The 17,761-nt window shown below is 50.4% G+C and overlaps 1 protein-coding gene across 7 annotated transcripts in view; it reads right to left on the reverse strand.

Moving 5' to 3' along the window:
- TCF7 (transcription factor 7) overlaps window positions 1-17,761 on the reverse strand; it is a 61,460-nt gene that overhangs the window by 9,054 nt on the left and 34,645 nt on the right. For all 7 annotated transcript variants that reach the window (XM_061457086.1, XM_061457085.1, XM_061457092.1 and 4 more), the window contains exons 4-5: window positions 5,424-5,556; window positions 2,663-2,753 (exon numbers count right to left, since the gene is read on the reverse strand). In XM_061457086.1, coding sequence (XP_061313070.1) covers window positions 2,663-2,753; window positions 5,424-5,556 — 224 coding nt within the window. The remainder of the gene's footprint in view (window positions 1-2,662; window positions 2,754-5,423; window positions 5,557-17,761) is intronic.

The raw sequence follows: 17,761 nt of genomic DNA on the forward strand, positions 1-17,761 counted from the left end.
TTTCAAAGCCATTTCATACTGGGGACCAGGCATGTACCAGACTGGAGCTGGGAATTATTCCTGAGGTAGTAAAATAACTATGCAGGAAGTTCCTTGTTGTTCCCAGTGAGGGAACCCCCCCTGTTTTCATACGGAGATAGCTCAAAAACACCCAGGCTTGTTCTGCAAACCTGACAGAAGATGCTCCCAGCCTAAAACTGTGCATAGAAACTGGGGTGACCAAGGAGGGCACGATGGGGTGCTTAAATCCATGCTCATGCTCATGCTCCCTCCAGCCAGCCTGCATAAAGCTGTGCTTAAGACCAGCATCGGCTATTTTCAGCTCTAACAAGCAATAAAAAAAGCCCATTATCATTAAGTGCAGTGCCTTGCAACGAGCTCCTGGATGCCAGGGATTTTTCAGGGCTAAAGATAGTTTCTGCCCTGAAGAGGAATAACGACAGGCCCTTGAGCTTTGCTGGGGAGGAGGGTTTCTGTTTGTGCTGCTCCGGGAGCTGCTGTGTCTTGGCTTGAGCGGATCTGTGTGCAGGAAAGGCTGTGTTTACACCCTGCCAGGCAGAAGCCCTCTCCCACCCCTTAGATGTCGGCGGGTATAAACACCCCAACAAACAGCCAAGTGCTACCCAGCATCGGGAAGCTGAAACACCCTTTGAAGTCAAAGGCGGCTGCCCCAGGGCTGAGAAAACACTCGGAACTCATCCAGAAGCGACACACGGTACTGCAGAGCTGGGATGCAGGGATAGAAAAGGGCACTGGCGGCTTCATCCAGCCTGAGTCTGACGTGCAAATGAATGCAAGGGCTAAACCAGTCCCTAATGGTTGGGAATGCGTGATTACGGCTGTGTCACCCGGTGATAGGAGGGGAAAAAGACATGGGATGGGCATGGAAGGGCTGCAGTGGCATTGGCACTGCTTGGAGCGGGTGAGGGACATGGTTCACAGGCTCCTGGGTGATGTTTGCTGCCAGGCTCCCGTGAGCAAAACTCACCTGACTGGACTTGGAGGCTTTTATCTGACTGTCATCCCAGTTAATTACAGAGGGTGACTGCAGCTCCTCCTCCTGAGTGCTCAGTGAGAACAAACCCCATTTCTGAGCAGATCCTGGAGGAAAAGCTGCTTCCTGCACATGGCACCGGCTAAAGCATCCCCAGCACAACCATCCTGCACTCAGCCCCTGCTGCCTGCTGCATGGGGGTCAGTGCTGCCACAACCCTTCTATGCTTTGGTGCTTCTGCACCCAACCACAGTGAGCCTCAGCTGAGCACTGGGCACATCAGGAGTGGTTTTGGGGCTCTCTCCATAAATCTGGGGCAGGCAAAGGGGTAAGCAAAGGCTCTGTTATAGACACGTGTGCTTTGAGGTGCTGCTCTCTGCTCCACCAGGCCGTTGGCTGCTTTACTGTATCTGCTCTATTAGTCACTCCTGAACGTGTCTGACGAGGTTGCTTGAGGATGCCAAACCCCTGCAATGCTAGAGTAGCTCTCAGCAATACAAAACCCCTCTCACACCAAGCAACCAACCTGTGCAAACCAGGCTTCCTTCCCAGGGCTGCCCCCAACAGCATCCCACCCCACGAGTGGACCCTGCATTTGGCAAACAGTCTCCTTCCTCACCCCAAACTCTTGCTTTCATGTTACAGCACAGTCACCCCAGTACTTGTTTTTCCTGAGGATGAATCACATCGTGTGAGGAGTTAAATCATCGCCCAAGAGTAGCAGATTTAGCACAGAAGGCAAAATGTAATCTCTTTGAAGCCAAGCTCCGTATCAAAGGCCTCAGCCTCTGTTTCCTTGTGGTTAAATATCTGGAACATGAGATTCACAAACAAAACAAACCAAAAAGCTAACATTTTACTTTGTGTTTTAATACGCTTCACCTCTCCCATTCTGCAATACCTGCTTGTACCTGGAGGTCTCTGCTGGGCTTTGCTGGGGATCTGCCTGCCCCACAGTCACCTTCTCCATATTCTCCCCCTGTCCTGGCCACCCCAAATCATTGCCTGCAGCCACCAAGCTCCCCACAAGCTTCTACAAGGCCCCTGTGTCACTGATGGGCATGAAAATTCACCTGAAGAGTAACCAGACCAGCTCTCTCCATGTCCTTACCATCAGGGTGACAAAAGCCAGGGGCAATGACCACAGAGCACAAACTGATGCATTTTTAACTCATGTCCCTGGGGCAGGTTTCTCAATGGGCTCCGCTGTGTGTCAGACCCTGAGAAGCACTGTGGCTGAGCGGATGCAGCATCCCACTGGATTACACTGTGCCAGTGGCATGCTCAGGGAAAGCACTGTTTGTGCTGAAAACCCCAGTGAGGAGAAAATTACCTCCTACTTAAAAAGAGAGGCTTTTGTGTGATTAAGAGAGGTGGGCAGAAAGCTCTCCCTGGGTTTCCTAATCCGCACAGGCAGATAGATATAAGGCAGCAGACAGTTCTGAATCAGGCAGGTTGTAACCCTGCTTCAAGCATACTCCAGCTGGGACAAAGCCTTCAGCCTCTCCAGAGATGTCTTTAAAACAACTCTAAATCCTGCTCCCCACCATGCAGCATACGGGAGGGATGGAGAAGGGTGAAAGCACCGTGGAGGTTACAGAGAATGGCTGCACGTTTGTTCCTTGCATGGAGCAGCCAGTAGGGCTGGGGCTGAGCCCCTACACTCACCATCCCATCGACGGCGTGATCTGTCCGACTCCACCGGGAGGGAGGGGGTAGAATCCGGGGATGTCTGAGGTCTGGGATGGACGGTGCACCCCTGGAAGAAGGGAGAAGGGAAAAGGAGGTGAGTTGGACCCAGCACCATGCACCCCAGCTGACCCAAACGGCTCCTGACCCCCTGACTGCTCCATCTACGGGCACTCGTGGGCAGCAGGGAATGCATGTGAAATAGGTGTCTGCAAGCAGCAGGATATTGTAATTGCCCTTTTTATTGCTGTGGTTCTCTCTGGGGGGATGTGCTGGGTCAGCCGTGTTGCTGCAGAATCACAAACACTCATAATGTGATGGAGAAGGCAGGTCTGCTCCTGCACAAGCAGCATCCCTGCTCCGGGCCACCCTGAAGCCAAGCAGCAGCTTGCTTTGGTAAGGATCTGATGGACTCCAGACATCCCCGTGCCCTTCCAGACTGCCTCTTCAGGGGCATAACTGATGGTCAAAGCCATTCCTACACCCCTTTCAGTCATCACCTTCCTTCCCATCAGTCATCCCTAGGACCCCCTAGGAGTGGCCAGTGGGGATGCTCCAGCAGCGCCTCTGCTATCTCGATTCTATACCATAAGTCCTTGCTCAAAGCAATCATTTCACGAGCTCTGTGGGTGCCAAGGAAGAGTGGAGGTGGGTACGGTGCCAACTGGGAATTCACCCTTCACACGGGGAATCCCTGTGTGATCTTCAAAGCTGCTGGCACGGGTGGCATGGCCAGAGGAGACAGCCACAGCTCCTATTTGGACTTGAAAACAGCCTGGGGGCTGCGGGTGGGACTCAGACAACCAGCAAAGGAGCCTCCAGATAAGCACCAGACTGGAAACTGGAGCTGAGCTCTTGTGCAGCATCCTGTAATGCTGGCAGCTACAGAGCCTCTGAGCAAATATCATGTACAGAGATTGTCCAGCAGCTGTCCTGAGCAATAAATGCACTGGATAAATGGGTGAGTAGCTGCAAGCAGTTTAAGCCTGGATTATTCTCCTGGGTGTATTAATGATAAATTATGATTTAGGAATGACACCAGCAGATTCCAAGCATCTTATTAGGAGGCAACTAAAATAAATACATAATCAAATTGAAAGGAAGATGAATAGCATGAGATTTATGTACAGCTGTGCTTAAGTGGGATGCAGCAGCCCACTGAAGGTCAGACAAATCCAGCCTCCACATTAGGCAGCTGCCAAGATTTCCTGGTATTTGCACCTCCAACAAGTTGTGTGAGCCAGAGCACCAGTTCTTCTCGCTAGCCCAGTGGCTGGGCACCAGCCACTGACTCAGAAGATCCTGCTTGTACTTCCTTGTCTGCGTGTCCTTGGGCTACTGTGAAGTACTTTAAAGGGATGCTGTGAGAATGAGTAGATGGTGACTCGCAAGTGCTTGCACTGGCTGATAATGGGGGGTATTTCAGGGATGGGACACATTCAGGATGAGTGGGGAAGGAAACCTTCAACCCAGCAGTGCAGGGATGGGGCATGCAAAGTTAGCAAGCTGCACCCCAGAGACAGGTCCCAGCTGAGGACAATTGTCTGAACCTCTTCACAAACAGGACTGGGGATGTCTCTGGGATGGACAGACTCCCCCCGCCCCTGTAAATGTACAGGGTAAACAGGAAAGGGGAGACTGGAAAGAAAACCAGGATGTACCTGGGTATCTCTTACACTGGACCTAAATCCTCCCCATCAGCATCCCTGACAAGTCCAGGACATGACCTCTGCATTCAGACCAGGGATAATTCAGCCTGTCCTCCAGCCAGGAGCATCCTCAATCCCCACTCTTTTATCAGTGATATTAACTCACTGAAGCTGATTATCTCTGGGATAGTTTGGATCCAAACCTTTGCCTTTGCCCAGATCACAGCTGTTCACTTTATGCCTCTGTTTTCACACTGATTTCTGGGCTGTGATGGACCCTGAATCCCTTCCTGAATGTAGTCTGACACAAACCCATGAATTCACTTGCTTTCACATGAAATCAAGACCGAGTTTGTGCAGAAACCTGGGTAATCTGAACAGATGTTGAAAGATCCTGTTGCACTAATGTAAGGTTGAGATGTTTGATTGTAATGTAAGGTTTGATTTTACACTCAGCTTGCCAGTAACCCACGAAGAACAATGGGCTGGGGTGGATTCCTGTGCACATACCTATAATTCACAGTGAATTAACCTCGACCTACTGTACTTTCCTTTGCAGCCTCACGAGCCAATTGACGTGTCCTGCACTCGCACAGGAACCCAAAGAGCCAAACTGTGTGACAACCACATAACGTGTGGCTACAGACACACACATGTAACAATCCAGGCAGCTATCAGACACCCATCCTATTTAGTCAAAATATTTCCTGTTTCAAGCATTTATTTTCTCAAAATGACAACCTGACAACAGTTTGGGTATGAGTCAAAGGAAAGATTACTTTCCATTTTCTGGTTGACTCTTACACATCACCTTGCAGGCTCTGGTCTGGTCCCAGGCTACAGGACAGCTTGCACAGAGAACTGAGCACATTTGATCAGCAGGGTTGGGGTTTCTGATGTCAAACTCCTCCTGACCACGATTACAAAGCATTACCAATGAGCTAAATAAACTATTGCTGAGCACTGCCCCAGCTCACCAAAGCTCTTCTCTTCTCCCATTGATTTGGGAGCAGGATGGTGACAGCCTTGGTCTCAGTGGTCCCCAGCACTGTCCCCCCTCCCATCATGCAGGTCCCCAGTGGTGCCATTACCTTGCTTCTGGTTGATGTCAGCGGGCAAGTGGGGCGAGTGGGAGCCGTGGCTGAAATGGTCGTTGCTGTAAGGGATGAGCGGGGTGAGCGGGTGGACGCCGTGCGATGGCTGCACAACAGGAACCTTGTTGGACTGCAAGACACAAGGAGGGAGAGGGCTCAGAAGCTGTCAGGCTCCGTGAGCAAGGAGGGACAGAACCCTTTGCAGTCCTGTTGTTACAAGTGAGGCTGGGAATTATCCTAAGTCCCCAGTGACTCTCCAGGACAAGGCAGAGAATGAATGCTCTTGCCCACCTAAATAAACACTATAGCTTCCTGCAAGAAAAACCCATAAATGAAGCAATGACAGCAGCTGAACACAACTGCTTGGGCAGGGGGAAACCAGCTCCAATCATAGAATCATAGAATTATGGAATGGCTTGGGTTGGAAGGGACCTTAAAGCTCATCCAGTTCCAACCCCTGCCACTGGCAGGGACACCTTCCATTAGAGCAGCTTGCTCCAAGCCCCTGTATCCAACTTGGCCTTGAACACTGCCAGGGATGGGGCAGCCACAGCTTCTCTGGACAACCCCATAATACCAATTGGGTAGTAACTTACAACAGCTTTACACCAGTGCTGTGCACTGCTCTTTTTTTTGTCCTTGTGCTACCATGGGGTCTAAATCTGGACTTTCACATCCTGCACATTCACTCTGAAAGCCATGCTTGGGCTTTCCTAAGCGGGACTGGGAGCGCCACGCTGAGGGCAATGCCTTTGAGAATGGGACATGGTCACCCTTGGGATGAAATCCCCATAGGTCCAAGCTCTGGGAGGAGGACTGGAGGGAGCTGAAGCAGTGTTGGGGATGCAACAAACCCCCTTGTAGCTACTCCTGATTACACACGGTGAGGCCATTGGAACCCAACATCATTGTAAAAGGTGCTTTTTGGTGAACACAATGGGGAGTATTCCTGTGTGTTGGAGCAGAGGGGGGAACTGTTCAACAGAGCTGTAAGGAAAACACACACACATGCACACACTCACACTGCTGCCTCTGCCAGCCTCCTCGCCTCCAGCGTCTCAAGCTGCTTCCTACATGCCCGGTTTCGCCCATGGTTGCCTTTAAACTCAAACTGGCTTTGCCTTGGTGGTGGAATGTTAGAATTTGTCCCAGATACATCCAGAAAGAGAAACAGGACCGACAGCACCCCAAAATGGGGAGAAAATGAGCACGGACCAGGCACGACAGCTCTGCAGGGCCTGCGGGTATTGCTGGCCTGACTTCTTGTGTCCCACCAGGACATCTACAGATGATGTGCTGTGTGACCTTTGGCAAGTCATTTATGATCTATAAAAGGACGACTGAGGAAAATGCAGGCCCTCTCTAGAAGGAAATGAGAGGCCTAGTTACCCCAGAGAAGGCTGAGTTACTCAGTGACCTTTCTGCCTCAGTCTTCCCCAGCAAGAGTTCCAGCCACACTGCTCAAGTTACAGAAGGCAAAGGCAGGGACTGGGAGAATGGAGAACAGCCCCTCTCTAAGAGAAGACCATGTTTGAGAACATCTAAAGAACCTGAGGTGCACAAGTCCATGGGACATGACAAGATGTATCCGTGGGTCCTGAGGGAACTGGTGGATGCATTTGCTAAGCTGCTGTCCATCGTATCTGAGAAGCTGTAGCACATGGAAACTAAGGATGTGATTGATTGGTGACATCCAACCCAAACCATTCTATGATCTACCTGAACTTGTGCAAAGTGTTTGACACTGTCCCGCATAACATCCTTGTCTCTAAACTGGAGAGACATGGATATGACGGATGGACCACTCAGTGGATATGGAATTGGCTGGATGACTGCACTCAGAGACCTGCAGTGAGCAGCTCCGTGTCCAAGTGGAGACCAGTGGCAAGTGGTTCTGTGATCTCTGGGCTTGATTCAGGGGTGCCTTTCACTTTGGTAATGATTCTGCTCAGGCACAGTGAGCACACAATGCCAGTTGGCTTTGGTGGAGGTGGAGCGGCCAGAGCTGATGGCTCTGGAGGACCTGTCCTGGACCTCTCCTTGCTGCTCTGAGTTGCTTGCACAGCAGCCCAAGAGCCCTGGGCAAGTCCTGTGTTTTGCATCCCTACTCCAAGGAGGAAACCCATGAAGCGGAAAGGAAAACAGACCAATGGAGATGCTGCTTTACATCTGTCTATCCCACAAAGGCTGCTCATGCAAATAAAAACCAAGAGGCATGAAGGTTTGCATTCAAGAATGAGTGAAAACCCTAATCCCTGATGCTTACCAGGTGTAGATTTACAGCATACAGCAGGATACTGGGAATGTGATTCCCCTCCCAGCACAAACTGGGGTGGTACAGTCCTGCAGCAGGGCCACAGCTATGTGGGTTTTCCATCAAGAGTGGCTCTGGGTTGGCTCCTGCTTAGTTAAATATACGTTTGTAGCTTTGAGCTTTTACTATTCTTGCCCAAGAAATGAGATGAAGAAGAGCTTTTCAGTGATATTCCTAAAAGTAGCCATGGTTTAGCCTATTTAAGAGCCAGAAAGCCTAGATTAGGGATATGCAGTTCTATGTGTACATTGTACCGTGGCACTGGAGCAGAATGAGCTCCATGCTAAGCTGCTTTGAAAACCTTGGCTTAAGCATTTCAAAGTGGGGCAGATCTTTCCTCCTCATTTGCACCATGCCTGATCCAATGCACAGCACCAGCCACCAGCCTCGCTGTCTGATGACTGGTAACAACTTCTGGAGCAATGACAGAAGACACAGACCACTACAAAGGCAGCTGAACAGTCCTGATACCGATCCACAGGATACCTCAACAGTGAAAAGCACAGAGCATGTGTGGTTACAGCAAAGGCATGGCCTGTCCTCCTTCTCCATCGAAGCAGAAGGTTGTTAACTTGGCAGTACAATAGACTGCAGCTCAGTTGCTTGGATTTCCCATCAGTTCAGGTGGGAAACAAGATGTTGCACCAGTAAGAAGAGCTGCCCTTTCCCATGTCCCTTTTACATTTACTCTTGCCTTGCTCATTTTCTCCTACTCTTTTAAAGGCATAAAAAGCTGTTGGGGAAGGATGCTTAGGAAGGAGGAAAGACAAAAACTTCTGCAGGCGGCTATTCATCCCCTTCCCAATTCCTCCATTAGGGAGTTTGTTACAGGAATCCATCTCCCACTTGAACCAACCAAGGAAAAAGGAAACGTTGCACAAAGATCTGGAGAAACAGAGGAAACTCCTTCAGTGTTGATCCCTGCTTTAAACACAACTGCTAATGGTTGTGGTCCACAGCCACGTCTGCATCTCCTGGCTGGCTCCAGATGTGCTGTTGCTGCCACACGTGTCTTTGCTGTTAAATCCTACCACATTAACAGAGATCTGCATGGCAGGGAAATGGACTCAATTCCTCTTCTTTCACAAGGTCTAGATTTAATTCCTGCAGCACATGAACTTTGAAGAGGCTTTTCAAAGCCAGAAGCTACCAGCTGACAATGTCTTCTGCCATCAAGATAACCTGATGTGTTTTCTGCTGAGTGGACTGATTTAACTTGAGGGCATTGGTTTAGTGTCCTCTCAGCAGGTCCCCTGGGAGGATGTGGGGTGGTGCTGCTGGGACACCATGGGGATATGCTGTGGTTTGGTAAAGCATCTTCTTGTACCTCTTCCCCAAAGCTGTGTTTTAATACAGCTCAGAGCAGCGGTGACAGAGCTGCTCACTACCCACATCCCCAGATTAACATGGTGCCCAGCATCATGGCTCCAACCTCAAGTCACCCCAAGTCATCTGCTGTCCTTCAGTAGCTGTGGAGGGACTGGAAAGGGCTCTGAGGACAGCTTTATCTCATCCCTCCCAGCACAGCCCTTTGAGGGCAGGATGGGGAATTAGCTGTGCCACCTCAGCCTTGCTACAGAAATGAAAAGGCACATTTACAGCAACACTGCAATTGTATTTCCAGAGAGGATGGAGCTGCAGAATGGGGTTTGAAAGCCTGGAGGGACTTCTCTCAGTTTCCTAACTGCAACTGCCCTGAGTGCCCACCTCCCCAGTGAGGTTTGTCCACCCGGGCTGGAGCAGGCACTGATGCTGCAGCGCATCACCTACCAGTGTCATCAGCCCCCATCAACCTTGCTGGGAAGAACAATAATAAGAAAGGCCCGGGAGGGATCAATCCCCCGTGGCACAGAGCACCCTGGCACACGTGCCGCTGGCCAAGGATCACGCTGCGGTTTGCAGCTGGTGGGGTGAGATGAGTCAGGGCACTTTCAGATTGTCCCACACTGCCAGCCCCAAACGCAGTGACTTGAAATAGCCGTGGGGCAAGGGGCCTGGCTGGGGCCAGGAGCTCAGGCTGGCGGTTGTGCCACGCTGGTGGCTGGCACTGACAAGGCAGAGGGAGGTTTTAGCAGCCACCAGTAACCAGCTGTGCCTTGTGTCCATCTGCAGGGTGCAGCCCCTGGAGCTGGTCCTGTCTCAAGAGCAGGGGGGTGGATGGGGTGAGCTCTGAGCACATAGAATCATGGAATGGTTTGGGTTGAAGGGACCTTAAAGCTCATTCAGTTCCAATCGGGCAGGGACACCTTCCACTAGAGCAGCTTGCTCCAAGCCTCTGTGTCCAACCTGGCCTTGAACACTGCCAGGGATGGGGCAGCCACAGCTTCTCTGGGCACCCTGTGCCAGCGCCTCAGCACCTTCACAGGGAAGAGCTTCTGCCTAAGAGCTCACCTCAGTCTCCACTCTGGCAGATTAAAGCCATTCCCTTTGGCCTGCCCTACAGGCCCTTGTCCAAAGCCCCTCTCCAAGGTTCTTGTAGCCCCTTTTAGTTACTGGAAGAGTGCTATAAGGTCTCCCCTCAGCCTTCTCATCTCCAGGCATCTCCATGCTCCCCTGCCTTGCTCGGGTGCCTCAGAGGTGGAAGCCCAGGGTATAGCACACATGCTGCAGGTCACATTCCAGCCCTAAGTTACCCCAAATGTGTGTGCTTTGACGTCACTTCTCAGACAAGGTGAGATGAGTCGACGTGCTGGCTATGAAAAACAAAACCTACAAAGTTTTGCTGCTGATGATTCAAGGAGGAATTCATTCCTTTTCACTGCAGAATGAGTCATTGTGCCACAGAAAGAATGGTGTGAGGTCAAGCTGCACTGAGCATGCACTGCTGCTGGGGAAGGTGCCTGTTACTGGGGGACTGGGCCTTTTGATCCAACAATCAATCCAAATTAGCCATTAGGGATATGTTATTAGGGACTTTATCAGGTGCGTCCCACAGCATCGGATCTGCTCCCGGGAGGGCTCACAGGGCAATGCCATGACCCAAACCCAGCTCTGCACAGTTTCAGGGTACCTCTGAGTTCTGACATCCCCCAGCTCAGGGCCCCAGCCCGTGTCAGCAACACCTTCACCCCTTGCATCCCCGTGGTGCTGCACCGGGAGACGCTGTGGTGAAAGATCACCCCGAGTACACCCTGCAGAGGGTTTGCAAGCGCCGGGGCCGGAGCGCGCGCTCAGCACCCGCCGGGCGCAGGCACCGTCGACTCATTTCTCATCTCAGCAGCTTTCTTCTCCTTTCTCACTTTTGCTGCAGGCCCATGGCCCCAGCCCGCTGCCACAGCACAGAGGAAGCAGGGAAAGTTAAAGCCACCCACACTCAGCCCTGCACCCCTCCAGCAAAGCACAACTGCAGCAGCAGCAGCAGCAGCATCTCCCTTGGTCACCCAGTGCGGCTGCAGGACGAGGGCTCAACCTGTCCCTACCCTTAGCACCACCAAAGTTCCTTCATAGACCAGAAGACCACGTCTGCCATGACCAGAAGACCTCCATGGCCCCATGCACCCCATTTCCGGTCAGCCCAGAGGTGCTTATGAGCAGTAGTCAAACAAAGGGCAAAGTAATAATCTGCAGCTATTAATTCTTGCAGTAGTTCTGCATATGAATTGCATCAAGAAGCCAACTGGTTTAAGATACACATTGCACACATAGGCAAACACTGGCCTTGCCCAGGTTTTTATCCCTGCGCTCCTTATTTTGTAGATGATGGAGTGTTTCATTCCTCGATTCTTCCTTTTCCCTCTGACTTTTAATAAGGGCCTGCAGGGACAGGACAAGGGGGAAAGGTTTTAAACTGAAAGAGGGTAGATTGAGATGAGATATAAGAAGTTTTTTACTATAAGGTGCTGAGGCGCTGGCACAGGGTGCCCAGAGAAGCTGTGGCTGCCCCATCCCTGGCAGTGCTCAAGGCCAGGTTGGACACAGGGGCTTGGAGCAAGCTGCTCCAGTGGAAGGTGTCCCTGCCCGTGGCAGGGGCTGGAGCTGGGTGAGCTTTAAGGTCTCTTCCATCCCAAACCATTCCATAATTCTATGATTCTACAATTTCTTTCAGCCTTTTTAAAATCCAGCTCTGCCCCTGAGCAGCCCTGCTCTTTTCTGCCATGAGGATGACTCTGCCCTGGGACTCAGATGGGCATCACAACCGCTTTAGGAGACCTGCCTTGGGTATCAGGGGACACATTCCCAGCCCTGAACACCTTCCATGCCCCAGCACTCAAGGAAGTGGCCAAGCTCCACTGATGGGGACAAACATAGGGAAAGAACTTCATAACCTTTCAAATGTTCTCAGTGACCTTCTGTGCTGCTGGTTTCTGTTTTTAAGCAATGATGGTGATGATTATTTTGCAGTTAAACTCTGCTGGGCTTTGAAAAGTTGAGCTTTTCACCATTTACGGGCACAGGAAGAGCCGTTTCACTTCTCAAGCAGTTATGTTCTAAGAGAAAGATGTAGGTGGTTCTTCATGAAAGAAATAAAAAAGCATGGAAAAATAGAAGATCAAAGTTACTCCCAGAGGCTGCTCTCTTTTGGTAACAGGGACAAGCACAGAGGCAGGTACACCCCATACCAGAGAGAAGAAACCCCCTGAAAATGAACTTTTGGCATCACCACTTGATGTGTATAGTCACATTCATCAGAAGAGCCACCTCACTCCAGAAGCCTCCTCAACCATGCAGAAAGTCCCCTTGTGCCACACTTGTCTTGCCCAGGAAACGCTGCTGCTGCGATGCTAAAAGCAGCCTCATGGTGCTCAGGAGGGGACAGGAAAACCCCTTAGTCCCAGTGTGCTGGATGCCACCAAGGCAATGGTGACATTTGGCTCCATGGAAAGGAATGATGGGGTGATATAACACAGGGGCTGCACCACAACACCAAACTCCAGGGCAATGTAACAGTGGGGCTGAAGCTATTTTCCCTCTTCTGCAACACCCATCCCTGGGTCTTGCCCCTTTATGTTCTGGGCTATGGAAAACAGAACTATCTCTGACCCTTTCATGCCAATGTAGTTCTGCGAATCTGAATGAACATTGCAAGCCCTGGAGTTACTGGTAACACTTGAGGCTTTGAATGAGAAGGCGCTTACTTGACCCACGGTGGCTGATAGTATCTGACCTCCTTTATTCCGCTCCGCTTCTCAAAGGCAAGCGGTCGGTCTCATACCCGGAATTCATCAGGAAAACAGCCAAGAGGGCGAGGGAGGAGAGCAAAGCTAAAGTGTGACACAGGGCCAAGGCTTGCCCTTTGGTAAGGCCAAAAAGTATCCAAAAGGACCAGCGATGCCACCCTCGGTGTGCCCAGCTCACGGGCAGCACCAGGATCCTCAGGGTGTGAGGGCTCTGCCAGGAGATGAGCCCAACAGGAGCCCTCCAGTCTTCTGGAGGCCAATGTCTGCTTACACATCCCCTGGGCATCCGGAGAGCTCCTGGCTGCTTGGCTGGGTTTCTGATTCCCATTTCAAACAAAACAAAACCAGCCCCTGTACTTGAGAGAGCGCAGGGGAGGTATCAAAACACAGAAGCAACAAAAACCCACCTCTGATGTGAGTTAAGGTGTTTCGATTCACTCAACATCAGAGGGGGTGAAACCTGCCCCTTCACACCGCAGCGGTGCCAGGGTGCATGGCCACAGGGGTGACACCATCCTGCTGGTGCCACCACTGTCACCCTGGGACCTGCACAGGAGACCCGTAACAGGACTTTTGTCCCTGTCTCTGGGCTTGGGATGGGAGAGCTGCTGGCTTCCTGGCAGGCATTGCACTTCCCAACTCTGCTCTGTTCTGATTATTTTCTTCCCTGTGAGGGTGCTGAGGCGCTGGCACAGGGAGCCCAGAGAAGCTGTGGCTGCCCCATCCCTGGCAGTGCTCAAGACCAGGTTGGACACAGGGGCTTGGAGCAAGCTGCTATAGTGGAAGGTTGCTAGAAGGGGGCTGGACCTGGAGGAGCTTTAAGATCCCTTCCAACCCAACCCATTCCATTCCATTCCACTCCTTTTTCATCTGCTAGTCCCAGAGCTCAGCTCCAGGGGGGATCTCACCGTGCGAGCATGTCCCTAGTTGAAATAAAAAGACAACAAATGGAAAGTGTCTCTCCCCATCCAAAGTAAACCCCCAAGTGGGCGAGTGCGCTGTGAAAAACACTACCAGTAACAGCAACCACAACAACAGCGATAGTGAACTGCTGCTGACTCGATCAGAGAGAGCTTTCTCCTGCAGCACACGACCGCCGGGGCCATGCACTCACACAGCATCAGACGGCACCAAGTCAAGAGCTTTGAACGTGTCAGAGGCAGCCGTGCTCAAGCACATGGCACCAGCTAAATAACAGATCAGACAAAGCAAGCGGGGGTGATAACCTGCCATGGTTATCGGCATTCCCGGGAATGCATTTCCTGATATGGTGAAATCCTTTGATATTTATATGGATGTTAAGTGTGTTTCCAACACGGATGGCAATGAATGAATGAACGGTGGCTCTGCTGAGCCTTTGCGGGGTCTCTCCCAGCCTTTCCCATAGCATTGCTGCCAGAATGGCATGGGAATGGCTGGCTGTGGCCTGGGAAGTCATTCCCAACCTAGTATTGATTTTACCAACCAGCCATGAAGCTCAAGGGGTTAAGGCATGTAGCGAGGGGTTTCCCTCTGCACAGGGAGCCCCAGATCCCACTGGGAGCCCCAGGGCAGGACAGGGGAGAGCTGCTCACTGCCCAGCCCTGAGCTGCCTCTGCATTATTCCAATTGGCACCGACTTTTATTTCCCGGTTTCCATGATAAATAGTCCTCTGGAGGATGCGGAGGGAAGCTAATCCCCTCTGGAGCCGAAGGGATGCTTTACTGACACCCTGCAGCTGTAAGGCGATAGCAGCTTTCCTTGTTGCTCACTTTCAAGGGTGACATGTTTACAAAGAATGCTACAGCCGCTAATCCTGGATGATACCCTGTGTCTGCCTGGGAGAAATCCTAATTTCCTTGATAGGAGGAATTAGTTCCTTTAATGCTTAATACCCCTTTTTTCCTCTGAAAGCAAGCAAGTTATTGTGCAGAGCAGAATAAACATTTGGATTCAAGTGTGGAATTGATCTGCCACTAGAATTCATACGAACCATCAAACTCTGCTTCCCCAGTCTGAATCTGCCTCTCATCTCTTAATGCCAATGGCTGAATTAAAACCTGGGCTTGGTGGATTTGCATATAATTAGAGAGCAAGGGAAATGCACAGGGAATTGGATGGGTTTCTCCTCTGCCCAGCTGATGTTTTCACCAGATTAAAAAAGAGCTGATTTTTTTTTTAATGAATATAAAAATGTATTAAATATTATTTAAGCTTTTTTCTGTTGGGGCGAGGGAAGCAGCCAGACACAAGAAACAAACTTATACATATGATAATGAGGGCCTCCTATCGTGGGAAGCAAATATCATCGTAATTAGGATTAGGAAGGAATCCTAATTAATCTTGTCCTGCCACTTGACTTCTAGAAGTTCCTTACGTGTTCCCTCCAATGAGATGTAAAACAAGGAGCAGTTTGAAGGCTCTCCAGCTAATCCCCGCGGATGGGGAGAGGGCTCCCCGAGCTTCCCAGTTGGGATTTAGGACAGAGTGGTCTGACCCTAGCACGTGAGCTGGATTCAGGCTGTAGGGGAACATGCAGCTCTGCTGCCTGAATTTCCCCACTCCCTGTGATGAACTAGGTAATGAGACAGCAAACCGAGAGAGAGGGGATGCACCAAGCACTGCAGCAATCCCTGGCTCCATAGAGGCTTCTTTTCACATCTTTTACCATGGGTTTTCTTCAGTCAATATTCCATTTAGCAATACTTATCAGGCTCATTTTCAGCATGGGATTCAAGGTAAGGGATGGGAATAAATGAGGTAACTCCAGTGCTGTGCCATCCCCACCCCATGCCTCGATTTCATCTGCTCTGCACTTGTGATGATAAAGATTACCTACCGTGCTGGTATGAAGTCATACATATTTGAACTCAGCTCTTGTCATGTGTCATCAAAGCCTGTTTTTCAGGTATTGAGATCCACAGATTTCATTGTGTAAGATTCTACTACGGGAGGGGATGGTCATGAGATTATTTTCATCTCTGGGTCTCACTATGGAAAGCAGCTTTGAGGGAGCTGCTTTCCAAACTTCACATCCTGGCTGAAAGTCCTGGTTTCTATATACAGCTAAACCAGTGCAAGGAGGTGCTGTAACGGGCAATTGTAACATGGACTGGTAATAAAATAGAGCAAACTTTATGCTTTTCTCTTAGTGATAAATAATAAATGACTCTAAGATGGCCAGGTTGGCTTCTCAGCATATTTTATCCAAGAGCTCCAGTAAGTTTTTGGCTATGGCTTCATGAGAGTGACTGTGAATAACAGCCGGGGAGTAACACGGTTAGTGCAGATATGAAGAATTCTCTCTTCGAAACCAGAGAGCACACAGAATGTGCCCAGTTTTGGATTTCATTTTAACCCAGGCTATCAAGAGTTCACAGGGCTGGACTGATCAAAGGTTTCACAGTGAAAAAACGAGAAAGTCACTATTTCATATGGTTTTGATGAGAAAAATAATTGATGAAAGTTTGCTCTTTCAGCCTGGTTTTGCTTTGAGCTGGGGTTCATCTGAATGCAAGAAGCAACGGGTGCAAACCCACACAGGCTGAAATCTTAGTATACTTTAAATGATCCTGTTCTTGCTAAGGGAGCTGTCACCTGCTCCAGGACAGCACAGGCACAGGAATTTTAAGGAACATCATTTGTTTTGTCAGAGAAATCAAGCCATGGAAACCACAACTCTTCATAGGCTGCATCTTCACCAAAGTTTTGTTGGGAGAAGTTTAGGTCCAGGACAAAGGTTAGAGCCACCTCCTGGTCAACGCACTCACCTCCCTGGGAGGCAGAAGACCCAGATACAAGTGATGCTCACCCTGAATCTGTGTATTTTCCTGCTCTGATGATAGTGCAATAGCAATCCCCTGCTGGACTGTGCTGCTTTATGTGAACCACACTGGGTGACCATGAAGAGGGTCCTGGTAGCCCAACCTCAACTGGGGGGAACAGCCTGAGCGTGGTGGCTGGAGGTGTGTGTCCATTCCCAGCACCACAAACGTCTATCCCCATCACCACAATTGGAGATAGCACGATTTCGTGCAGGTGGTGAAGGGGATAAATGCTAAAATACCAACTCCTCTGGCTGAGGTCAGGCTGTTTGCCCTGGGAGCTCGCCCTGCCCTGTGGTTAGCCATGACATGGGACTCCATGGAAAAGGTTTTCCCAGCAATGTTAAACAAAGCAGAACTGAGCAAACAGAAGGTGTGTATCCAGCCAGCCCCATGCTGGGCTCGGACCAGGACTGCTGGAGTGCGAGCAGGCAGCTGCATCCCAGCACATCCCTGGGCACTGCTGGTCCCTGCAGGGTCTGCCTCTGCCTGCACCTTGAGACCCCAGTGATGCCACCAGCACCAGAAGTGTCCCCAAAGCAGGAGGTGCCCATTTGCGTTTAGGCAACTCGATCTGGGGGACTGGATGGGAAATAGGGGGTGGTTTCTGAGCTCTCCTGGAGAGCATGGGGCCTTCAGCCCTCTTTGACACAAGGAAAACCTCAGGGTGTCCATGGAGGTGTTTGCTGACCTCTCTGATTTTCTTATTCTGTGCCAGTTGTGGCCATGAAACACAACCTGATTCACTACAACTACCCCAGCAACTACACCCATTTAGATGGACAGAAGACAAAGAATTGAAATGGAAGAACAGATGATAATCCAGGACACCACCAGTACATCAAGCTTCTGGCATAGAGTTGTTCCTAACCCGACAATGAATGTAACTCACTAGCAGGCATCAGCTATTTAACTGTAGGTCATTTTGTAACACAGATTTCTTTCCTAAAACTTATTTGCAATCCCTCTGATCTGTAACACTGACTGACAGCTCCATTTGTGAATGAGGAAACTGAAGTTACACAGGGCATTAATTATACTATATATATATACATACATATCTACCTCTCCAGTATGCGCATAACCTCCACATGCCTACA

The sequence above is a fragment of the Pezoporus flaviventris genome, unplaced genomic scaffold (genome assembly GCF_033815535.1).
Source record: "Pezoporus flaviventris isolate CSIRO_AGI_PZ_B2104156 unplaced genomic scaffold, CSIRO_AGI_Pfla_v1 ptg000023l, whole genome shotgun sequence".
Lineage (NCBI taxonomy): Eukaryota > Metazoa > Chordata > Aves > Psittaciformes > Psittacidae > Pezoporus > Pezoporus flaviventris.